The 26,341-nt window shown below is 41.2% G+C and overlaps 1 protein-coding gene across 3 annotated transcripts in view; it reads right to left on the bottom strand.

The window, feature by feature from the left end:
• DNM3 (dynamin 3) overlaps positions 1-26,341 on the bottom strand; it is a gene marked incomplete at both ends in the record, with an annotated part of 172,709 nt that overhangs the window by 32,054 nt on the left and 114,314 nt on the right. For all 3 annotated transcript variants that reach the window (XM_082286863.1, XM_082286862.1, XM_082286861.1), the window contains one exon: positions 23,025-23,136. In XM_082286863.1, the coding sequence (XP_082142989.1) occupies positions 23,025-23,136 (112 nt within the window). The remainder of the gene's footprint in view (positions 1-23,024; positions 23,137-26,341) is intronic.

The following is a 26,341-nucleotide window of genomic DNA, read 5'->3' as shown; positions in this document are numbered from 1 at the left end:
CACCCCCACATCCCTCGAGCCATGAGAAGTACCAGATCCGTCTCTGCTGGGCCAGACTAAGCCCTGGTTCACCACAAACTCAGTGCAGGACCGACAAATGATCTCCATAGTAAATGATGCAAATAAGAAATGTCAGCATGTTCCAAAATTCCTCACTTAATCTTACTGCCAGTTGTATAGTCTGGATAATCAGTAAATAAATCCCTCTAACTTTGCTCAAATCCTTAGGGGCTGAATACACAGAGAGCACTTTCTAATTCATTCTCATTAACCTTCCCAGCTCTAAACAAAGTAATTTTCTACTTTTCTTAGTGTCTGAATTTTCCACTGGCCTCTGCAACACCTGATTTAGCAGCAATGATTTCTCACTTGTGATTTCTCTTTCGAACTGGCATTGTTCTTTTTCCTCACACATATGCTTGCTGGAATAGCACGAATCAGCAAGATTTAAAACCTCCCATTCTCAAGTTTGAAGCCCCTAAAGGGAAATTGCAGTTGTGATGCCAAGGAACACAGTCATATGTTATTTGACTTTTCCACAGCCAGGCTGACAGCAGAGGGGGAGGAATGGAGGAAGGAAAGGGGAAGGGAGAGGAAGATGGCATTTTAATAGCACCCACACTGATTTCACACAGTTGGATCACTGTGTTCCAGAGCGGCACCATTTCCGTTCCCCTTTGCCTCACATTCAGACAGAACTGCTCAGCCAGACTCCATGAGAAGGGTTCTCAATCTTTTTTTCCCAGCATGGACCACATCCTAGTACAGAAATCTGTCTTGTGGACAACCCCCTAGCCCACCTTTTACCCTGAATTTTGACAGCCCATTACCAACTCAAGCCTTGCAGGGACCACCCCATCCACATCCCAGATGTGACTAAATGAGCCAACATTCCTGCCAGGACAAGATGGATTATCCCTCCACCTCTTGGCCCAATTCTCATAGTCTCTGTAGTACCCACAGTAACTGTCTATCTGAAAAAAAAAATTAGTAAGAAAGAGGAATGTATTTAATCTAACTTAGCAAGTGGACACACAAGAACCACCAGCATCTTACGTTGAAAAATCTGCCTTTCCCAGATGTTAGTCATATCCCAAACATAGCTTGGCCGGAGTGCTCATCTAAACATTTCATCTGATAATTCAGGCCCTAAGATTCAAAGTTCTCATACACGTTAATGGGTTTTCCATAAGCCCTCTGTCAGGCAGAGTGACAGTAGGCTACAAATTCTGGCAGGAGCTCTTACCCCAGCAGAGCATCAGTGATCACCATATCCATACTCTCCATTTAAGATCCCTTTTAAAGCTGCAAGCAATAATGTGACCTGCAACATTCCTGTAGCAAAAAAGCCTCAAAACAGATCAGAGGAGGAATTTGAAAACATTAAGCACTTTACAGAAATGTAACAAATATTTCTAAACAAAAGAAAATCATCCACTGAGGAGCATTTTGGATTCATGCCACAAGAACAGAAATTGAAAATTATTGGGTAAAATTATTTTCAGGGTAGAAATGAATTGTGAGCAACTATGCTGTACCATAACATTTATGACACAGCTTCCATTTTGTATAACTATGACAAACCCCTTCTATGTATTCTATAAAAGGAGCAGAAAATGAAAGATTTTTTTTCCTCCTAAAAATAAATTTTATTCAAGAGACGGTGAGATTTTGGTAAGTTAATACACATGTCTGTAAGCAACAAACATAAACACTTCATGATATAAGACCACATTCTTGTTGGCACAAACCACAATGAAACGATAACATTTAAAGCTTAAGTCACTCTGACCTGCTCTTTGTGGGGAAGGTAAAGGACATCAGTGATTAGGACTGTGACCACACAGAGCTTACCTTTGCAGTTAAGATCACCTGGCTTTGCTGTTGCCACAAACAACCCTAACTTGGCACTTCAGTAGGTTATTTCTGCAATTTAACTTTTTTTAATGACCTTGGGCATTTTCAGTTCACAAGGATTTACTCTTTTTGCCCCTTCTGTCACTGATCAGCAGCAAAAGGTAGAGTCAAGACTCATTTGAGGTCTCTCACTTTGCAGCTCTTCACACCAATGCCAAGGAAACCCTGTTCTCGTGGCAGCATGACGAGGAGCAGTAGCTCACACAGCATCCTAAGGATTATAACTGCTTGTATCAAGAAGAGAAGAAACTGCCACCCCCACTAGGGCTCCCCCTCCCCTGTTCCAGGGTTTGTGCCTGCTGAGCAAAGCTGGGTGGGAAGAGCTGTGGTTTAACCTATCATCCCAAGGACTGAATGTCTCACAGTGGAGAAGTTCACAGACACAGAAGTTTCCCTCTTCTTTCCCTGTGGTTCTAAATGTTTTCTGCAATGAAATTACTGGGAGACAGCTAAATCCAAGAGCGGGCATGGAATTTGAACCCATGGCCTTCTGGCTTGGAGGTGAGACTATTCCTAACTGAGCCAAAGTGACACATACATAATATGCTTTCAAGGTTTTTAGAGAGCTCTGTCATGATTTAAAAACACTAAGTCTTTGTGGTACAAACCACAGGGCAGGAAAGAGCTGGGGCTCCCTTTTTACTGCTAATTTTAGCCGATGAATTGTTTATAATCTCCTGCAAAATACATAAAGCCTTATTCTGCCTTAAGCTAAGAGAGAACAGCCTTTCAAAACTGATTCTTAATTATAGTGTTCCCCTGCTAGATGGGATGGAGGCAGGTTCCAAAATTGTGTCAGAGTATATGAAGTGATAAAATGAGGATGGGTGAGCTATTTTTAAACATACTCAAAGACTTTGAGGTCAAAATCCCTGAATTTATAGTCTTATGGCCGTATTAAAACTCATGGATTATTAAGACCTTCATGGCAAGACTGAAGTGTCATTTCATTTGAGACGCCCTCTGGCTTCAGAGCCATGTGTTCCCTACCAGTCTGCCTGCCAAAGTGGGGCGCCCCGGGGAGCCACCTTTAAGCACAGGTTATTTCCCTACTGTAGACAGGCATTTGGGAGATAAAAGGGATGAGACGCTTCCAGCCCAGCATGTTCCCTCCTCCTCTCTTTTCCCAAGACATTCTGCAAGTGAGAGGCTTGCCTTTCCAGATGGCCAGGAAGCAAGTGGGTTAAGGGAGAGTTTGAGGAATCTTAGGCAAAAGCACATAATTGCTCCTTACTCTACCCAGTCTGGAAACCCAATACAGCCTCAGCTTGGTGATATTTCCCCAGCACAGCCATGTTTCCCATCTAAAGAGGGCAGCTGGGCACCTGCTGCTGGAGCAGGACGGAGAGCTGCTGCCCAGGAACACTCAGCTTTAAACAACAGCCACCCTGTCCTCTCTTCCACAGTTCCCCACCACAGGAAAAGGACTCCAGAACAAATCCTGAAATACATTTTTGACTGTTTGGAAAATCCAGACTTGCACCAAAATCATTGTTCTGCTCATGGACATAAACCACACACAGACATCATCTGGGAAGGACTGGCCCTGCCTTTGCCCCCACAGGCTTCCCAGCACTGAGAGTACCACTCCTAATCTCAGGTTTGACTTGCAGCAGCAGGATGAGTAAAAGCTGTCACCTGCTATATATGTATTGGTTTCTTTTCAGTAATGATCAATATATACCTTTTTTTTTAATAGGAAAAAGGCAACACAATGAGAAGAAACCAAGGTGAAAGACTTTCCCTGCCTCACAAGTCAAAGAGGAAATAACTCTCACAGTCTTTTCCCCGTCCACATTCTGCATCACATTTAGGTGTATCTTTCTCTACTGGCCAAACAAGTGGCAACAAAGGCTTCAGGGCTCTGAGGACACTGCAAAATGATTTGCAGCATTTACATTGTTCATTTTCTAACTGACGTAAGGTTTTATGGGTAGCCACTGCACACAGAGGAGCTGCTATTTTGGAAGAGACCAGATGCAGGTTAGAAAAATCAGAGAAAGGCAACAGGGTCTAAAACTATTTTCAGGTGAGGGGACTTATTTGTCCAATTTTTGCAATTGTATTTACCTGAGCATCATTTAAACCTATAATTTTTTTCCATTTGGATTTCCATGCAGTGATGCATAACATAAAATACTAATGAAAGTAAAAGCAAAAACTAGTCAAAGCAAAACTCAAATCCTTTTCTTGATTGCTTATGAATTTATAAAGCCATAAAACCATGTAACAAGCACAAAACAAAAGCCTTGTAAAAAAAAAGTTTAGTACAAAAAAGGCCAAGCGAGCAGTTAAAAAAAAAAAATCCGGTGTTCTTGGTTCTGTTAGTAATTAATGTACACTTGTGTTTCAGTCAAAAGGAGTCACTGGAGTGGGTTGTGCATTTTATCTACCAGAGGATCACAATGCACTTATTATCACGAGAGGGTCTCCCACTTGCAGCAATGCTGAATGGATCCATGTTCCTACTTAGGCATTTTGCACACATTCCGTATTTTTACAAATTCATGGTATTAGCCCATCCTATAAGCATTAAAGTCTAAATCTTTCAGAACTTCCCTGTCTCAGTCTGAAAATCTTTACAAGAGAATGTGGTCTGCATTCAGGGACATTTTCTCTCCTTGAGGTCAAGAGCTGTCATTCCTGTATGGAGACACACACCCATTACTTACATGGGAATTGCTCCTTTCAGGAATAGGGCCCAATCCATCCCCAACCACAATCACTAGGAATCTTTTTCCCAGTATCCACTGGCATTTACTTATGACTACAACAACTGCTTCCTTATATTTCTGGAGTGGCAAAACCAGTTTTAATGCTTTTCCTACAGGTGCCCTTCACGAGTTTGATTTTTGGGCACAAAGAATTCCTTAACTCCACACTGCACCACAAATCATCCTTCAGCTACATCCTGTACTCCTGCATCGCACTCTGCTCCCAGCAAAACCCCAGCCAAAATTCCCAACGAGTTTAATAGTCCTGGCCTATTCCCCCCAACTCCTAACTGAGGTTAATTTCTTTTCTCTCAGTATAAACAGAAACCAGCAGGTAAAAAGTTTTGTCTAATGTGGCACTAAGGCTGCAGAATTTACTCCCATGTGAGAATGGCACAATAAAGTCATTTGTTTTAAAGTAAATTGAAAACATTCCAGTCTTCTCAGGCTTACAACTATTAACTTTGGTTTCTGCACAGCACTGTAGAATGTCTGGCATCAAAGACACTTTGTACATTGCACTGAACTTGCACTGGACACTGTTAGTGGACCATTAATCACAGCAAACAAAGATCCCATGCAAACACAAAAATTACTGATTTTTCACATGTTCAGCATGGCCTAGCAAAGGTTAACACCACAGCTGCTGGATACTGCACATTTTGAGACGCGAAGTGTTGACAAGGCATCTGAGAGCGTGCAGATTTTTCAATTGATAATTACGTATTGCACATTAAACAATTCTTATTTGTGCCTAAGACTGTCTAGAATTAGACAGACACCTACCTCAGCATGAACTAGCACAACTTCAATTCAGAAGCCTACAAAAGCATGTACTTCTTTTCACCCACACACAGATATGATGCGTGAGTGCAGGGGCACGGGTTAGTGGCAAGAAAATCTACGAGGATGTGATCCAAGGTTCACATGAACCACTGCTGAAGAAAGTGAAGGCTGAGGGAAACATGACTAACAGATCCACTCGCCTGAGGGAATGTGGCTGTGTATTTGGAAGAGCTGGAAAAGGAAGAGGAACTGAACCAGTATAAAAAGGAAAGACTGAAAACAAAAACCAGTCAGTGACCAGGGAAGCAGCAAAGGAGGCACGAAGAAAGATCTGCAATCACAGGCTGTATTTCAGAGTGCAGTTTTACTGATAATGTCAAAGGAAAAATGATGTGTCACAGGAGCGTGAATTACTGGCTGTCATGGGCAGTCTTCTGTCATCCAGACCAGAGCAAGAGAAAACCTGAGCCATCAACCCTGAAGCTTCCTATTTGATAGGATGATTTCCATTGGGTTCCTCAGACCACACTTTCACAGAATTCTTGCACCAGCTGCCTCACGTGAAAAAACCTTATTGCAGAATCATCATTCTCTCCTAACCAGGGCAGGAGGTGTGAAGGGAAGCAGTGAGGGAATAAATTGCTACCCTCAAAAAAAAACCCAAAAAACCAAAAACCAAAAAAACCTGCAGCATCTCCTAAAATTATCGTGGATATCCACCCATATCCAGTCACCAGCTCCCAGTAATGCAGCAGCATTATTAATTAATGGAATGGGTGCAGAATCACAGCATGGAGGTATCAGCATGCTACTTGGGTCTGTGGAACAGCGAGTGCAGCACCCAGACTCAACAAAATGAGAAGAAAATTGATGCAAGTACAGGCTTGTTAGTCAAACCACAACTGTATGCAAGGCTTTTGAACATGCTTCTAAAGAGAGACTTTTAAAAAAATGAAAAAAAAAAAAAAAAAAAAGAAAGAACGATGGCAGAGCATGCCAAACTCAGTAAGTTAACTGATTTTTCTGACTAAAGAAAACTTGACAGATCTTTGGTTCAGCAAAGTGATACCCTTAGGAGACTGGCAAATAAGCTTATAAAGATGAGTATTAATGAAAGAATAGTGCAGTAAAACAACTCTCTAACAGATAAATAAGTTATAATGTGAGAAGGAAAACTAGCAGCCTTGAAGGATTCATTTAATGTGGAAAGAAGAACTAGCAGCCTTGAAGGGTTTAATCATCAAAGTGTTGAATGGATTGGTCTTACTGAAATAAAATAGCATAAACTTGCCAGTTAAATTTGATTCTACCCATAAGACAAAATTGTGAGGTAGTGTCAACACAATGGGAGATTGAACACTGTCTTGGAAGACACGGTTAACTTCAAGGATTGTAAAAACACAAACAGGATCAAATAATAGCTATATGCTGACAGACTAATGACAGCTGCTGCACAGGACCAGGAGCTCATCAGCTGGCAATAACAACGGAAAGGAAAGCCCAGGCACATCCAACTAAGCATCAGATGATTCCAAGACACTGCTATGATATGGCCATGGAAAGAGCACACATGCTGGTAGTCTCTGTTCTGAGCAATGCATGTCCAATAGAGGCAACAATGTTTGTACAGGACTGGTGAGATCTGGTCTGGTCACTGACAGAGGAGGCCACAAGACTTGTGGTGACAGGTAACACTTGACACTTCCCCTGTTCCCAGGACTGCTGCACTCTTTCCTTAAGAGTCAAATGAAACTGCATGTTGAGAACAAGAATATTTTATTTTCATTGCATTGAAACTGCTTTTCAGCCTCTGCTGGGTAGAGCAGTGCAGCATTTGAGAGCCCTGGACAGTTAAATTGGAAGAACTCTGACTCTTATATGAACTATACTGCTCTCTTCCTTCCTCCCCCACAAGATCCTTGTCCATGTTCCAAACCATACTCCCCTGCCTTCGAGCTGGAAAGGGCTCTGCATCAGCTCTCACATTAAGCTGGGGAGTATATATGGAAGGAAAGAGTGAAGGTATTTGGATAGTGGTCTCCAAAAACTCCCATGCACTCAGTGATCCACCCAAAGCTGCTTCTGCTGCTTAGTGGAGCTGGAAAAAGAAGAAATATGGCCTTTGGAGAAGACTTCTCTTAAGCTACTGGGCAAGGAGACGATTGTTTGAGCACTTTCTTCATGTGGCTGGAGAAGCAGTGCATGTTCCACAGGTGTGTGCAGAGCAATTTAGGGAGCCTGGTCAGACTAGAGAAGCAGTGTAAGGAAACAATTCCTGCTTTTTGAAGTGTGATTTTCCCATTACTGTCTCCCAACTGCAGGATCAGTCCTCTGAGTTTTCACCTTGTGTGAAAAGAGCAGGCAGCTGAAAAGGTGGGTAAATAGCTGACTACAGATCTTGATGCTCCCGTGGACTGCTGGTTACAGCTTCCATGTAATGGAGGAGGGAAGGAAAAACTTTATGCAAGACCCTAAAATTAACATTTAAAGTGATGAAAGCAAGTTGGACTGGACTATCAGTATTAAGGACACTTGAGACAGTGACCACGTCAGAGATTAGTCTCATCTAACAGAAGGTTGCTTTAGGTTTATTGGAGGATCAAATTACACACTTGAGGATCTGCTACTCCAGCTAAAACTCCATATCCATCTAATGAACAGTTTTGGGGTGTTTATCAGAAGGGGAATGGTAAAAAGGGGTGAGAAAGAGGTGAACTCTTAAAAATATAATTTGTTTTCTGACTACCTTCCCTTCACAAGAAAAATCTGAAAGTAAAGTTCATCTTAAATTACAGGACAAGCTCTCTCAGCCCCAGGAATTCATCCTACATGTTGATTAATGACCAAACTACTAGAGTCCATTGAAAAATGGGCTAGGCTTCAACTGAAGATTGCCTGTAGCTAATAATGCAGTGGAATGAACATTTTCATTCCAGCTAAACCATTCCTGTTCCTGTAAAAATAAAGAAATCCAATCTTGGGTTATGAAAAAGACTCGTAGAATTCTGCATACTTCTTGGGTTAAAATAATGCCCTGCATCCTAACAAACCTGTAAATACAGAATATGTTACCTGTTAAGTCAAACATCCATGTAAGTACATACAGGTACACACAGGGTATAAATATTTGAGGTGAGGTCAGGGAACAGAAGAGAACCTGGTGACCGTAACCTAGAATTTCCCATGTGCGGGCACATTACAGAGTTAGTAGATTTAACATAGCTCCTGTCTCAGGCTCAAAAATGTAAAATGTAATAAAAAAAACCCCACAAGGAAGTGTAGTAGGCTGTACAGCATCTGCCTGGTGAGGCAGCTGACACAAGCAGGACTTGCCTGGAGATCTCCTTGTGGTTCAGCCCCTGGCGCCATCAGCTGGGCTTGAACTCAAAAGCTGTGGAGGGAGGTAATTAAAAATGACTCTGCACCACTGTGCTGCAGCCACTGAGAGAGGGTGGGAAAGGATTCAGGCGTATGCAAGAGAAGGGATGTGTCTCTCCAGCTCTAGTGATTTCCATTATGGAAACACAGCACTTTACAGCTTTTAACATTTATGCCACTGAAGTCAACTATCAATGTTTTTTTAAATTGTGTTTTCATTTCAGCATACGAAATGCAAACTCCAGTTTGGGTAATGTCAACAGCACATTCCCCCTAAGCCGCAAGGAAGGTACAGAGTTGAAAAGGCAGCACAAGGTAGAAAGCTGAGAAGTGGAATTACAGTGATTGCCACCAGCACGTCTGCTGGCCAGAACAGTGATTTTCAAGACTATGGAACTCAGAGAGTGTGTGGGGGAAGGCCAGGACGTTCAAACCATCCTGTTGGCTGCAGGAACAACTATTAAAAGAAATTAAGAGGAAAGTCAGACCCCAAAAGAGCACAAGACACTGTGTTCCAACTCCAACCAGCTGAAGGAAAGTTTATATAAAAACAATCACTTCGTTAGTGACTCATAAGGAAAGAATCCCCAAGCTTTCTTCAGGGAAACCCCAGTAAATAACATGTCTAAAAACACATGAAGATGGTGCTGTCTGTTCTGTTACACTGTTCAGTCCGCATGATAAAACCTTTGGCAGAAGAACGACCTACTGAGCACAGATCCTTTTGGGAAGCCCAAAACCCAGTAAGAACTGCTGTGGCTGCTTCTAAGTCTGCCTCATATTCCAGCTCTTGTGTGACATGTCTAATGCAAACTGGGAGAAAGTGGGAAAAAAATGCTTTCTGTTACAGCACTGGAGAGTGCTCCTCTGTTGACTATATGCAGGTGCACTCTCAAGATAAATAAATGCCTGAATTTCGATGCCTTCTGCACTTTTAAAACGAAATGTTACGGCTTCAAATATCCTGCCACACTACATCCAAAGACACAGAGTGAAAAGGTCGATGCATGCATGGCCTCTCTGGAACATGTTATCAGACACTCAGCAGGCTGGGCAAGGAATAGTTCTCTGTCCAAAGAAGGGACGGATATGCTTTGCAATTTATAACTTCTTTGGCTACGGAGAGGTTTTTTCCTTTTATTTTCTTTCTTCTCTCTCTTTTTTTTATTAGCACATTTTGGAAGTATGTTATATGTTTTTAAGCATATCTTCCAGCAAGAGACTTTAAACTCAGTAAATTCATAAAAATATGAGAAATTACAGTGGTTTCCCAACAAATGACCAGATCTGAACACAGTGATGCCTGAACTTGGACTGACTAAAAAACTCTCCTGCTGGAAGTTCCAGGTAGAAATATTAACAAAAACATTCTGTGTCAAGCAGAGATTATGTGCTGTAGCAAAATCACGTAGTGTTTGCAGATATCCAAGAGGACTGAATGGGAACCTGGGAGCAACTTCTTAGCAATTTTATCTCGCTCTCTGATGAGTTTTTAGCCTAAGTGTGAACATGGACATTTTATTTTTCACTGGAAACCTCCCCTGCCTAAAGTTATCCCTTTACATACTGAATAGAACATGTTTTAGCTTATGCTGTTCCCCATATTCTCAGCTGCTGTAGAGCCATAGCAGGCTCCAGAAACTTTCCAGGATATAGCCAGAAACTTGTCAAGAAAAAACCGGAAGGTTGAAAGCATTGAATAGTCATTCCCAAGGGGCTGAGAAGTTACCATAGAAAAGCAGTGTTTTTACCAAAATGCTCAGCAACAAAAGCAGTAGCATCACCAATATTTGAACTGTAATTTTCCATTGTCGGGTTGAATTTGGAAGGAATGGGGCATTTGTGACAATCTTTCAGGTATTTGTGACTATACCTTAGTGCTCTTGTCTATATGATGAAACATGTTTTATAAAAAGTTATGAAACATCATTCTAAAGGCCACCAACACTGAAGAAGCATGAGCAGCTGCAAATAAGATATAAGGAACTCCTTTAAAAAGGGAGCATCTTTTAGGCCAAGTAAACCATTCCAATGTCCCAAATGGAAGATTCAACTAAAAGGAGCATAGACAGGAAGACTTTTCCTGAAAACCCGGCAATGCATGAGAGAGGAACAGGTCACACTGAGAGCCTCACTAGAGAAAAGATGTGTATTTAAGTACTCCACCAGAAATTTGAGTTCCCTTGCTTTATTGCCCAAAGACAATTACCTAAGAACCTGGCACATCCAGGGACCCACTGTCAATGAAGAGAGAGTGAAGTAGTTTTCAGCTGAGAGATCCAAACTTGGAAGGAATAATCATGGATTATTCCAAACAGACTCCTAAAAACGCAATTCCCCAGTGCGAACCCATCAGAAAAGACCAGAATTTTGATGGGAAAATGTTGATGGTTGTATACGCTAAAGGAAGCCCATCCAGTGTCCCTGAACAAAGACACTAACCAGGGTTCTTGGAAAATACACACCCACTCAGTCTTGGGTACAGTCCTTTGAAACAAAAGGAGGCAGAACTTCATATGCATTCTTCACAAGGATTACTGATGTTTTATCACTTGAACAACTGACCCAATACATGCTCTTGAGCAATTTTCAATCATACTCGAAGCTGAGGTGGTTCTACCATGTAAGGATGGACTCAAATGAACAAGTGTCAAATTTCAGAGAAGAATTGAAGAGGATCTGGGAAATAATCACAACAGGAGGATTCATCCCCTTTATATTTAAAAGACAGGCTCTGAAAGAAATTACTGCATACTCAAAAGACGTTGGGGTAAGGTATTTTTAAAGAATAAATGTCCTTTGCTAGTCAGACCAGTGCCTGAACAGGTAGTTTGCCCCAAAACCCTGTTTCTAGAAGTATTCAGTGGCTAGTGACAAACCTTTAATAAACAACACTGTCCTGCAATAGTTCATTGATTCTTTCATGTCATTCTTGGACTTCCAGGAACCATGTTCTTACTCGCAGTTTGTAAAATGGGATCCTAGTCTGCAACAGCAACTTCAGGACAAATAGTATCTATTCACAATATTAAAACCAGCTGCTGGAAAGGCATCATGCTGGGGCTTACAAAAGAAACTGTACAAAGACGATGGAACTCAATAAAAGAAATAGGACATTGGGCAGAAATCACAGCCCAATCAGACAAAGCCAGGATTGGTTCTACGAAAGGAGAACTTTATTTTAGCAGAACACTAATCAGACTGCAAAAAGCACTGACAAAACCCAAACAGGCCCCTAAGTCATGCAACACTAAGAACAACACACCCACTCACAACAGCTGAAATTCTCTCTCTCTGGTAGTGATGCCATTGCCTTCACCATGCCCATCTTCCAGCCTGTCCATGATCCAGACTGGCTGAAATTAAACCACTTCTGAGCATACACATTCACCCATGACATTAAGAGGCATTTTCTGCAGAGCAGTGTATAACAAAGAGGAAATTGATATTTTCAAACTATAAAGACAACTGAAGGTGAAGTTTCCTAAAGCAAGAGCCTTGATTTTCACCACACCAAGGGCAACACAAGTGGTGTTAAGGACTGCAGACAATGCTGCATTTTGTTCTCATGACACAGACCATGACCTGTGTCAAAGCCCTCAGCTGAGGAACAGCAAGGAACTCTGCCCATAGAGCTCCTTGGTGCACAGAGCTGGCATGAACACATCTCTTGAGTGTTTGCAGCCACATCTTGGGCCACAGGTGATCTGAAAGAGAAGTTGAGCTTTTTGAGGATACCCTGCCCTGTATGCAGCTGCAAAACTGGATAAAAGCTAAGCTAAGCAGAGCTAAGGTCAATCCTTAGGAGAGCTAAGCACAATCTCACAGTAATTCTGAGAATTTGCTGTCTGAATCAGCCAGATAACCTTTAATAACTATAATTTAGAAATACGGTACAGCAGTTGTTTCCAGACCATGGTCACGAACGACTACATACTTGTATACAGTGCCAGCAAAACACAGTTAGGGACAGCTGGCCTGTGACTGGAAAGGCTTCTGTTCACTAGAAGAAGGTTCTTGCTTCTACTGGAAGAATATCTAGATGTGAAAATCAAACAGTATTAAACCAAACTACAACTGAACACCAAATTACATTGCACAAGACTAATTTTTCTCATGGACTTTATCTTCCATGCTCCGGGTTGGTTTCTTTACTTGATTTCCCTAAATGCCCTTAGGTTTGCTGCCACCCAGTTTAGAAACCCCAGCTGTTGAATAGGTCAAGACAATATGGTGCTACAAATGCAACCAGAAAGTTTGAGTATCTGCTACTAAAGGGTCTGATAGGGGCCTGACACTGTGTGTTACAGCTCTTGGTAATTTTGTACCCACCCACCCATGAGCTCATACCTACCTTAATAATGTGACATGTCATTTGAACTTAGTAGCACATACAATGGCACATAATTCTCTCTTTTAATTATAAATAACATGCTTAGAGAAGAGGAAGAGCAGAAGTTGAGTTTCAAAGAGAAGAATATAAAGGAAACAGAGTGAGATCACTTGTTTCTCTGCTGCAGAACAGGGGCTTCAGAAACAAAGGTATGAAAGTCACCAAAAAAACTGCATTGATCAGACACCTCAGCATGTCCATAGACAGCTCTTCCCTGTGGGAAATCACCATTCTCCAAAACTGGCACACTTGATATATCAAGTGTCATACACCAAACAGAGAAGAACAGGGAAGACATCAGTCAAAGGCCACAATGGAGCTGGGAAACAGGAGCCGAGGTGTGACCACAGAACAGGAACACATGGCATCATGGAAGGAGAATTATGTAAGTGGAGAATGCAGCTCCAGAATGGAGGAATTTATACCCATAACATGGGCCTTGATTCTGACTCAGCACATGGAAAATAATTATAAACCTATCTCCATAAAAAAGATAGGTAGAGAAGGTTAAGGAAACCCAGGATGTGTCAGAGTAGACACTGCGTATCTTCATTTTAGTCCAAAACAGAGTCAGGGAAAGCAACATTCAGATTCTCCTGATCTTGTTTCCCCTTCTAAATGAGAAAAAAAAGAGTATCTGGCTGTTCACCAGCTGCCCTCCATCCTCACATCCAAAGACGACATTTCCTGTTACACTGTACATGCTATGGAAGAGTGAGCCTGGTGACGTTTTTGGCAGAAAAAAAAAAGTTTCAAATTTTTATTTACTCCTAATTACTATTCAGCTTTTGTGCAATTACTGACTTGGAAGACAAAGAAGATATTTCAGGATTGTCCCAAGACCTTGTGAAAGTTATGTGTTTCCCCCTCTGTTCAGTCCCCCTTGTGGGTGATCTCGTATGCTAAAGGAGCAACCTGCCCTTCCTGACTACAACTATTCCAAGACCTGGAGACACAGGGACTCCAGCTGCAGGGATCAGCCTGGGCTCCAAAGAACCTTTGTGGTTGAGGCTGGTGCAGCACAGCCCAGAAGCATTTCCCTCTCTGCCAGCCCACTCTCAGTGCTCATTGACCACGTCTGAGAAAGCATCCTAAGAGGTTGGCCACCTTCACTGCCTTCCCCAGGGCACTGAATGTCCAGAATGGGGCTAACATTCATGCTCCATGACCTGAAACTTCACAGCCAGAGAGCTTTCACCTTTCTGCAGAGTTTCATCAAAATCCCTCATCAGAGAGGAAATGGTGCAAAAACTAGCTGCCCCATAAAAAATGAACAATTTAAAAATATTTTCAATATGCAGATCTTTGCCAAAAGTACAGTAAAGAGCCCACCATAAATACATAACAGAAATAAAAAATGTTTGCTCGTTTCTAAATTTCCTGGAGTTTGCTTAATGTCAGCAGCCCCAGTTAAGAGCAGAAACGTAAAACCCTGTGACAGCTATTGAACCTCCGACCCCGATCAGCAGCTTCACCGGGACTGGTTTTGAAATCACTCAGTCCGTCAGCCTGCATCTTACACTCAGTGCAACTGATGCAATCCTGTGAATCTCTTCTCCCTGTACATTTTTAACTCTCTTGTGCCAGCAGTTATTTGACTCTTACAGGAATATGAACCAGGGCTGCCCTGTTTCTTGGGGAACATTTGGGGAACAAGGTTTCATCTAGTTTTTGTTTGAAGTAGTAAATATTTAGGAGAAGCAGAAGATAGCTTTCATCTGAAATGTGTTTTCATATCCTTGAAGCAGTGAGGCAGTGAGAAAGGGACTGGAAAACAGCCTGCCATTTCCTTTCCTCCCTGTCTTTTGGACTGCTTTTGACCCGGCGTGTGTGCGCATGCACCCTCACCCCCTTGGGCTGCTCTTTTACACCGGGACTTCCTTGTAAAATCCAATTCATCCAATCCAATGACTGAAACACTGTCTATAAAATTATGGCATTTTTCCACTTGAAAAAAAATAAATTAACACTTAATTTTAAAGTTATTTTTAAACCTACTTGGCTTGAAGCCACCTTTAGTCACAACTGAAGTGAATTCTTCTTTTCCTAGAATTCAATGCCTTCCTTTTCTAAAATATACTAGCTTAAAAAAGTAAACTCAGTAAATGCAGAGTTTACACTTCTGACTACACTGTTTTGCCCTCTGACATATCAGCAGTTTGCTTTTCAACAAACCCAAACAAGTCTTTACTTTTTCTACTTTAGGGACTTGTCCCAAGCAGGGACTTGAGCAATCCCAGAGCAGAACCACTCACTTCCAGTCTGAATCTGGCTGGGGCACTTGCAGAGCATCACCACAGCCAGTAACAGAATTATGTCTGGGAGGAAACTGAAGCCCCTTCAGAAACATGGCCAGACTTGAAAAGAAAGCACCAGAGCTTTATTCCAGTGCAAGACACCTACAGCTTCTGGCACTACATCTGCATTTACATGGCAATAGCCAAGCACAAAACACATGAACTGTTGTCATATATGGAGGGAGAATGAGTATCCTGACTTCACTATGTTCCCATTTTCCAGGACTGTCTCAAGAGACAGGAGGACATCTGGACTCCTTAATGAAGTAGCTGATCTGGAATCTGGGCTTAGTAACACTAACTCCCCTTTAAATAAAAATTAAAAAAAAAAAGCGGGAGAGAAAAGAAAGACTTTAATTTAAGCCATTAATATGTCACCAAGAAGTATTTTAAGGACCAACAGGCAAACTGGCCTGACAGGAAGAGTATTTTCCTTTCCTTTTCAAAAGGGATTCTATTTTTCCTAAGAGAAAATTCAAACTAAATTACACTGACTTTATATTCAGTGACTATTTGCATGTGCAGCATTATCTGAACTGTGCAACTCCACTGAGATGTGAATATGGAGTTTATATTCTTCAGTTCTACACATTCTGTAAAGGGTATCAGCAAGCAGAGCAAAGCAAAACAATTAAAGGCAAGAAATATGTAGTCACTATCTGCAAAAAGTAATTTGAAGAGATTTGGATTTTCCAAGTCAAAGTCTCTCAAGTCTGAGCTCAGCATTGGAGTGTTTGGTACTTTGAATCAAGGAGAAATTATTGGCTAACTCAGAGCTTAATAATGACAAAGGAGAGGTGACTTTTTATATTAAGAAGTGGCACTTCAAGGTTTTGAGGTTTTTCTCTTGCTGCTGTTTTATTGAATGAGTGCCTAGGGATTCAGAATCAAAATTTCCTAAGGACCCAGCATCTATCTAATATTTTAACTTCATCAGAAGCATATGGAGATGGACTCTGTGAGAATGGTTCAGGTTTTGATGTTGTTCTTAAACAGCAGCATCTGGAGGGCTGTTTCAAGGAGATTTGTTTTTTAAATGGGGGTAAAGAAGATGCATAGGGTAAGCAGCAAATCCACAGTGGTGAATTAAGACAGTCAGAAGCTCTCAGCTCCTCTGTCTTCAGCAGCTGGACTGAAGCTACAGCGCTCTGCACAACTCTGGACAATTCTGCACTCTTTCCCCATGCAAGGCTGTGGAGTTCAGCGTTAATATTAGCAAAATGCAGCTTGCCAACATGTGCTTGCTGAATGAGGTAGGTCTCCATTACCTCATTCTACACGACCCTTTTACAGATTTTATCCAACAAAGCTTTTGAAGATATATTTATCTTTAACCATGTGAGAAATCTCACTTACAGTAATGATTGTGCAACAATAAAAAGTAAAAATAAAAATGATTAGTAGTCTGCTGACGATTATAAACCCTCTTCACTTCCCTTCCTCCCCCTTTTTCTTAGGAACTCATTACTCCAATGTTTATTTTTACTTTTGTAAATCCAAGAGTGCAAAGCTAAAGGTAGTGGTATAAAGGCAGCCACAGTGTGAACGGATGGGTGAGTACAGCATCTTGACATCTGCACATGTGACAGGATGCAGTGTATGAATGCCACACTGGGCAGCACTGGAGGAGGGTTACAGCTCTGGTAGCAACCCAGGAAATCTGTGCCAGGACAGTAAGGAAGGATTATGCAGCTTTTCAGCATAAAGTTGCATTAGAAGCTTTGAGACACTGTCATCATTCTTACTCTGCCATTCCTCTCTTCTCCCTGACCCCTTCTCACAAACTCTCTGGTCACCTCTCAGGTTTATCCATGTCATTTTCCAACTCTGCTAGGTACAGAAATCTCAAGAAGACTGTGGGGTTTGACCTTCTGCAGGCAGCTGTAGGTTAGTTCTATCTGTCTAACTGGGATAATGTGATCTCCAGACTCCAGCAGGAATGACCTGTGTGAAAGAGAAGGGGGACACAGAGATGATATGAGAATCCTTACAAGGAACTGGGTCAAAGAGAAAGATTAGGATGGCTTCCTGGAGATTTCTTTTGGAGTTATCTTCTGGCTGGGAACCCAGGCCAGATGGAGAATGTTTTTGAACCTACAGCAAGAACTGTCCTTGGCTCAGAGTGAAAGAAGAGTTAAGAGCTCCCAAATCCTCACATCCCCCAGGCTTCTCTACCTGCTCATGGGTATGCTGCATAAAGCTGTCAGATACTTCTGGTCCTGACCTTCCTGGGGTGCCCCACAGCTCACAGCTCTGGAGAACAGAGCTGGTCCATGCAACTCCTAACCTCCAGACTCAGTTTGTGCCAGCCCCAAGAGCTCAGTGGTGTCCCATCTATCCCCATTTCCCTTAACAGAGCACCTACAGTCTAAGCTGTCTCCTCTGAGATCAGACCAGCATCCACTGCAGCAGCAAAGTGTTAAGTCAGCATGTCGTAAAGAAGCATTATAAACACTACCTTGACATTTTAGTGTACACAGTTAACATTTACATTTCACACCACCTCCTATGTAAAATCCCTCTCTCCATGCCATCAATACACCAATTCTCTTAAACCCTCCCCACCCAACACTAAGAGCACCTTTTCTCTGGCAGGCCAACAAAACACAATATTTTTGGTGCTTCTGAGCCTAGCAACTGTGGAGACAGGAGTGGTGAAAAACTGGTTAAAAATACAAAAATTACAAGCAGATAAAATTCCCCAACCTTCAAAGCCTTTAAAACCCACCTGGGTCTTTCTCAAATACCCCAGAAATGCTTCCAGCTCCCAAAGGATAATACAGGCAATATTTCAAAGACTACTTCCAATGTTTGCTGTGAAGCATCTTTTGATGCTTTAGGTTTATCTTCCTAAGGGTTAATATACCAAAACAGGAAAGTGGGGGGAAAAAAGGCACAAAAGCTGTATAACTCCTTTCTGAGGTATGACAAACTCTCTCTGCATCTTATTCCAAAGTGTGAGATGTACAATTTCCATTCTTAAGCTCAGTAAAAATGGCATTAAAAAGTACTAACCCTGGGAACTGCATGATTATTAGTTTATCAGATCAAAATCAGCAAAACTGTCTTTTTATGTGCTGCTTAGTTTCAAAAAAAAAACCCTACCACGCATATTTCAGTTCTCCCTCTCCACACCCCACACCCTTCTGCTGCTGTCCAGCTGGAACACATCAAGGGTCTAGAAGCCAAGTCAAATGTTGACCCCACCCTCCTCCATCCATTTTAAGGCACCTTCAAAGCCAGTACACTGATCTAGTTCAGCTTAGCCAACAACGCCAGCAAATCTGTTATTTAAGACTTTAGTGCTGGGTTTTTATAACTGCCCATTAATACAAGCTTTGATGTATGGTCAAAAAATCCAGCTGTAATGAGTTTCATCAGGCTGTAGTAGCCTTTCCTCAGAAGGTCTTTATTACTATACCTTCATAATCTTTGGGCCCAATACTTTCATAGTATCATTCTTACTGAATCTCCTTAAAAACAACTCAGCAACACTTAACAGTTCTCCTTCCCCAAAATTAAAACAAAGAGTCAGTAATAATTTTTCTCGAAGACACTTTTGCACCCCCAGTTTTAATCACATTTTTCTGTTAAGAGCATGCAAGCAATAGCTGTGTGAGCTGAAAGACAAACTAATTTTCATTACAAAGTCCTTCAGACAGGATACAAAAGGATTTTGTAAAAGGACAAACAACTTACTTTGTTGCTCCCCTTTGAAGGATGCAGCACAGAAGAAAGAGGGGGAAAAAAGAAATATTAGTTACATTTATTTTACATGCATTCAGCCTAACTTGTACAGTTCTGGAAATGGCTCAAACCAAATGAGGAACTGACTCAGGGAACATTCACTGAATCCTGTAGTTAGACAGCTTCCAGGGGAACACAGGACATTCGCAAAGGACTTGAAACGTTCAGCAAAGCTGTTTTCCTCACTACATAAACATTCTGATCCTGCTTTCGCTTCCTTCAGCGTAAATCAAGAGCAGCTCCTGGGAAGCCAGTGGATACAAATACAAGAGAGAAGAAAATGAGGCCTGAAGTGATCTAGGGATGGGATGGCAGCCAGAGGGATTTTCATGTGTTGGTAACACTGAACTTCCAGTACGCAAAGCAACCCACTAAACATGTCTGCTGAGCCTTCCATGACAGCCATTCCCTACAACTTGCCAGTGAATGGAAAGTTTCAAGATCCAAGGCTTTTTATAAAGCAAATATTGAACTTTTAGATTAGTAATAAAAATAATGAGGAGATGGCATTGGGGGACGTGGGGGGAGAAGGAATGGGTGGTGCTAGCAAGGTAAAGTGTGCAGAGCAAGTTACGACAAACATCTGTGCTATTATTTTGGTTTAATTGTGAGTTTTGCCATGAGCTGGCATGAACAGTGTATATTATACAGTGGGAAGCCAGCCAAAATAAACACCAGCCTACAGTTGAGAAATACAGTCTGGAAAGGTTAGTCACAATGTTGTAGTCACTTTTTAACAAAAAAAGGAGGGTTTTGGATGCATCAGTCCAGAAAGCCAGCAGTAAAGTCAGCTGGTAAATGGATATCCCATTTCAAAGTGAACTGACCACAGTATGATTTATATCAAGCAAGCTGACTTGCATATGGGTTGGAAAAATAAAAACACTGATTCATTGCTATCTGGGTGGCTGTCAAAGCCTGTGTCCTGACAAAAGCAAATGGATTGCAGGAAGGAGGTGACTTGGCACACTGCAAAGAATTTAGGGGCTCATAGAGCAATGCTGAGGGCTCATTGGACATAGTTCATGGGACAGTGAATATGTGAACATATTCACTCTGTGCATCCCCATGTATGGAGGGCCAGGGAAGACAAGCAAAATTAGCAAGGAAATGGAAGAAGGGGATGATATATGGCCTTTAAAATATTAATGAGATTTGCTTAGGCAAAAAGAAAAATTATAAATCTAGAACCTTGGACTTAGCTTACAGGATCAAATGAGCAGCAGAGACTCCATGTTAGTGGCAGCAAGTACTGAGCCCCACTACCACTGTAATCAAACAATTTTATGTAGCTCTACTAAAAAAAAAAATCAACAGCAAAAGGAATATTCTTAGTTGAGAGATTTGCCCTTGGTGAGAATTCAGAACAGATCTCTTTAATCAGTGCCAGATTCCTACTTTTCCTGCCCCAGCTCAGGGCAGTGGCCGTGGGTGTTACCCCGGTGTCCTTGTGGGTGATCAGAGCTGCTCATGAAGGCATCGGCTGCACTCTCCCGTTCCCGGCTCACACACACTCCGGCAGCTGCAGGGAGCAGGCCAGCCCCCGCTGCAGTGCTCCAGCTTCACAGCACTATTTGTCTAGTTTTCATTTCTAAGCAGCAATTTTTCTACTGTTGGTGCCAAAGCCCTGGATACTCAAGAGTGCCCAGCTGTGCTTCACGCATGAAAGAGAGCGAGAAGGTCGGCCTGGGAAGGGGCTAAGGCACCTCTTTACCTTTTTAATTCTGGGATCACAAAGCTGGGGGGAAGCACTGAAGTAACCTCAAGCTGCTGCCATTTCCTGGCCGTCCCTCCTACTTAAAAACATGGCCTCTGAATCTTTAAAGGAGAATAAAAGACTGGCGGGTGTCTCTAAAACTATTTTAACTCTCTATAATTTCAGAGGAAGGTGTGAAACATGCACAGGATTTTAATGAAATGCTGCTCATTTTTATTTAGGATCCACTGGATCTTCCAAAGTACCTGGGGCCTTGGAGATTTTACTTTGCAAAATTCAGAACTCTTAACAGCAGACTCACAGCCCACATTTGGACCTCTAGTCCTTTAGGAATAAAGTTTTGGAGGCCTAGACTAGCACTGAGCATCTTTCCGGAACAGCTTGATAAACTACTGCGCAAATTTCAAACTACAGGCACTTGGAACAATAATATTTACTCTTTTTATAATGTAAAGATAATTCCAGCTCAAAGGAGAACTGTATTTTGACTCCTTTCTATTTCTTTCAAGGAAGTCCCTCGTCTTGCATCTAAGACTCTTTTGACAGACCAATTTTAAACAAAATCAAGAATTCTTTGTAAATGTATTTTGAATACCAAGTATTTTTAGGGGGAAGGGACAGACAGGAAGACAGAAGAGAAGTTCAGAAATCCAACTAGTCTGTCTTGTTTAAGGATAAAGTACCAGATATACCAATATGATAAAACCGTCACAGAATACAAGATTAAACCAGAGGCATCAATAGCCTTTTGTAAAATCATCATTAAAACCTAAGCAAGAAAAAACCAAAGCAATACAATACATTGGTCCTAGTAATTAATTAGGTAACTTCTCATAACAAATCTTCGTTAAGTGACTTCTGATATTCTTAGGTAGGAACGGATCTACTGGAACAGGCAACATACTGAAAAGTCACCAACATTGCTTTTTACTTTTTAAAGTCTCAGATACCTGGTAGGTCTCCTGCTAAATGAATATTTGCACTATTCTCTAAAAAAACCATCATCATTATTATCATCACTGTTTATTTCTATAATAAATGGAGAATCCAGCAGCACAAGAATTTCTTATTTATCTTTTTATGGTAGCCTTGAAACTTTGTATGAAGAGAAGAAGCTGAGCTTGTTTGTGTGAATAGCTCCTGGAGGAGATGCAGACAGAATTGTACTGGACGCCATGCAGGCATCGCAACCAGAAGGGAAGAAAAAGATGAAGAGAGAAGACAGCACAAGACCCTGGACTCAAGGAACCTGGCCTTCCCATGGAAAACAATCAGGGAGAAAAGCAAATTCATCAGAAGCAAAGCATCATTTCTCAGAGTGGATCTTCTGCTGAAGGAATCCAGCACTCACTGCAGACAGGTGAGCTGTGCCTTACAGAAACTTTCAAAAGCTCAAATGACAGGTATTTTTGCTAGTCAGCCTTCTCTTTGGATATATCTCCTCAAAGCTTTACTTGATGTAAAATATCAAGGTATCTAGGTCCAAAAGTATTAAATAGTAGCTGGACATATTCTGTTTCCCAACTTTCTGTCATTTCTAGTAAATTAATAGACGCTTTTTTATTGTATCCTGTTCAATTTGCTCCACATGATGATTAGCTGAGTAAAACTGCTTTTGGAAGGGTTTAGCATGTGTTTCATACACAAAAAAATCATGCAGTGAATTAGTAAAATAAATACACATGATTGCCTGGAATGCTTCTGTCAGTTCTGTAATACAGAGCTTGAGGGAATAAACTCTTCAAAGCACATCTTTACCTTAAAAAACATTAATAGAAACAATGAAGCTCAGGAAACCCCAAATTGCTCAATGCTTTTACTACACGGATCCAATGAAAAACATGTTGGAAGGTTTGGTTTGTGGTTGCTTGGGTTTTTCTACATTGAGGTTTGACGCACAAATTGGTCTTAAAATATTTCATTATGAGTATTTCGAAATTACCACAGACTCGTACAATGAAAAGGCTGCTCTTTCTTGAGATATCTGCAGACACTGTGTTTTCCCAGATGATTCAGTTGTTTTTTCTGACTCAAACAGAGCAGCTACTGGCAAACTAGTGAGCTGTTTAACTTACTGAGGATTTATCAGGATAGACACCGGCTCGTAGCAGAGATGCCTTCCAGCTATCCACCTCCTCTTGGGAGTCACAGGCTAGCTCAAGGAAACGGTAATCCTTGTAAACATTCCTAGAACAAAGAGCACCACATTGTAAAACTAGCATTTTACTACTCTGTATCATGCACACTGCATTTTAAATTAAAAATCCTTTGGGATCAAAAATTACTTGGTAATTGTTTTAGACAAGAGACTTTACAGGACAGGTGCTTGTTTAATAATTACATGGAGTACTTAAAAGTATCTTAGAATGCTACAGCAGAGCTCTGGAAATAATAATCATCTAAAGGCACCGTGAAACTACTTAAAATCAATTTTCCTGCTTTTGGTAAAACAGAGCACTTTTAGAAAAAAAAGGACATTGTGATGCAGAGGACAAACATATAAGACATGGCAACATAACAGCACGGCTTGTGACAGATTGCTGCTGGAACCAGTAAATACCAAAATAATTACTGAAGCAACTCCTTCCCCTGTTAAGTCCTTTCAGTCCATTATATACTCTTTTTAGTTTTTAGACATCATCAGTAAAATAGGAAAAAAACAGCAATGATAATCAGATATTTTTAAACAAACAAAACAAATCTCTAATGTCTGTCATCGTAATAAGAAAAGTGGGACATGTTTAAATAAAACATTTTACAGGTAGTTCACAGAACGAGATAAATACAAGGAATCACTTAGTGGAAGAAAAGAGAAAGGAGGAAAAATAAGTCTATAGGAAGGGTACTTGTAAATTCTTCAATAAACAGAACAGATTTTCCCCTTACGGTTTAGCCATTAGTTTCTGAATTCAAATTCTATACACAGACCAGATCACTGTAACTTTGTCAGCCAACAGACTTTTTAGGAAAGGCCAAGAGCTTAGCTGAAAAAGGTTAGGAAACCACATTTTTCTGGATCTTAACAGTTGCACAAGGATCAATCTTCCATCTCAACCAGACTGCTTTCTTCCCTTAGCAAGCTATGGAGGAGGGGGGTTGATGGAGATTGCTTCACTCTCAAAGACAGCAATGACAAGGGGCCCTTTGGTTTCATTATGCAACTACAGAGGTCATTTCTACCACATATTTTGAGGGGGAAAAAAAATTGAATACACTATAGAAGAGGAAATAAAGCTATTATTGTCACTGGCTAGACAAATTTCTTTAGCATTCAGGGACTGGTGGGATTTCACTGCTGGACTGGTGGGATTTCACCGCCACACTGCTGGAACACAACCGACTTGATGTAATTCCCACTCACAGAAGTGATTCGCTCCTTCCAACAATGTTACCAGGCAGCTCATAGCATCACTTTTTAGGGGCAGTCTCAGGAAGGAGGTTAAAAAAAGATAAAAAAAGTGTAATTGAACCTGAGCATGAAGCAGCCATGGCACCAAATCATTAAATTATCACCCATAAAACCACAGTATAGCAACCAGAGCACATCCACTCTGAAGAGAGTCAAATGAGGTATTTTTTAGCAGGCTCATAAGTTGCATTCAAAACAGCAAAGAATAAAGGACATACTCAGATTTATTTCCTTACAGTGGTGACTGAATTCTCACCAAATTCAAAGGCTAAATCTGAGCACACAGCACCAGGCTTGCACTACTCCCTTCAAAAACCCAGACTGGAGGTGCCACCAGAGCATTTCCTTCCCACAGAAACCAGCCCAAAAGGTCACGAAGAAGCACTAACGGGCCCAATCCCATAGTTTAGCCAAAGCCTTTGACAGTATGAACAACTGAAAGCTCTGTGGATTCTTTTATTGATTGAGAAATTTAAAATTAATCCTTTTTCTTCCCTGACTCCAAAAGTACTAATCCTGCCAAAAGTCAAATAACAGCCTGGATGACCTTATCAGATGCTGTTACTTTAAAACTGACCAAACACCTGAATTTTATTCTATTTGCAGTATTGTGGAACTCCAAGTCAACATTTACAGAACAAAACAAAGAATTCAACTAAAAAAAAAACAAACGACAAAAAAGAGAAGCATATTGAAATTTCCAGAGGAAAAAAAATGCTTTAATTTATTGTTAGGAGAAGCTTTTACTGAGATAAGCTTTTCTGGCTAAGATAACGAAGCAGCTATAACTTTGAAGAAATAGGAAGCTGAAATGGTAAAAGGGTACTCTCAGAAAGATGACTAAAAATAACAATAGAGCAAATAAAGGCTGTAAAACATCATGATAGGGAAGTTCCAAAAACACTTATCTGCAAGAGCAAAACAACATGACACCAGCTTGTGAAAACATTTTTTCAGGACTGTCATGTTATATATTACACTTTCTGGCATTTTGTGGCTTGCTACAACCAGCGGAGCTGTGTGAGCAGGGATTTCAGCCAACCACTTTGAACATGTGGGAGCTGACAGTCTGCACTCTATCTCTGTGTCAGGACTTTTCCTGGGGCTAGGGACACCTCATGGCCCAGCAGCTGATGTCTCCCGATCTCCAAGGCCCTTCTTTCTCCCTGCAGGATTTGAGAGTTCCATTTTAGTGTAGCTCATTCTACTCCACCACCACTGCCAAAGACACAGCACATGTGAGGAACTGAAGGATGCACACCCTGAGCCAGAGCTCATAGGAATGTTACAGTAGCGCAGGGTAAGGGATGCTTGCCTCCCCAGCTCGCTTCCTTGCTACTAGACTTCCCCTGCCTTTCTTTCTCCCAGAAAGGCTGAAAAGCATAGGAACTTTTCAAAGGAAAAAAAAAAGCCGAAGTAACTTCTGAAAAGAGTGTGTCCTTTTTCTGTTACCAGTGGAATCTTAAAAAACATATTAACATGTTTTACTCATTAGGAATCCACTGGCGTCTCATGGAAAGCTGTAAAAATGTTCTTGAAAACAATTCAGATTTTTTGTCTTCTCTCTTCCACTTCTTAAAATTGCTGAAGACATCAGCACGGAAACAGTTACTACTCAAGCCTCACCTACCTACTCCATATGGAATACTGTGAGTCATGTTCTCACTGTCATCTCTATAGCAGCTAAATGAGAAGTTAGACATCAAAGACAATGACAGAATACAGGATACCAGGAAAGATGAACTCTCAACAATAGGAATCTTGCTGATATTCAGGCATCTGTAAATCTAAGGGACTGTAGAAACAAGACAGATACAGTAAATGGGAACATGCCTAGAAGTACCATTTGCAAGTAGTATTTCTCTTGAATATTTAACATTTCTTAAGTGTGAACACATAAATGAGGAAATTGCCAAGCTATATGCATATACCACGTCTACCTACTCTACTTCCTCCTGTAGTCTCATCACTGTAATTTAGTAT

The sequence above is a fragment of the Coloeus monedula genome, assembly GCF_965178545.1.
Source record: "Coloeus monedula genome assembly, chromosome: 9".
Taxonomy (NCBI): Eukaryota; Metazoa; Chordata; class Aves; order Passeriformes; family Corvidae; genus Coloeus; species Coloeus monedula.
The sequence above is the reverse complement of the archived record's forward strand: the minus strand, read 5'-3'. Positions and strand labels throughout refer to the sequence as shown.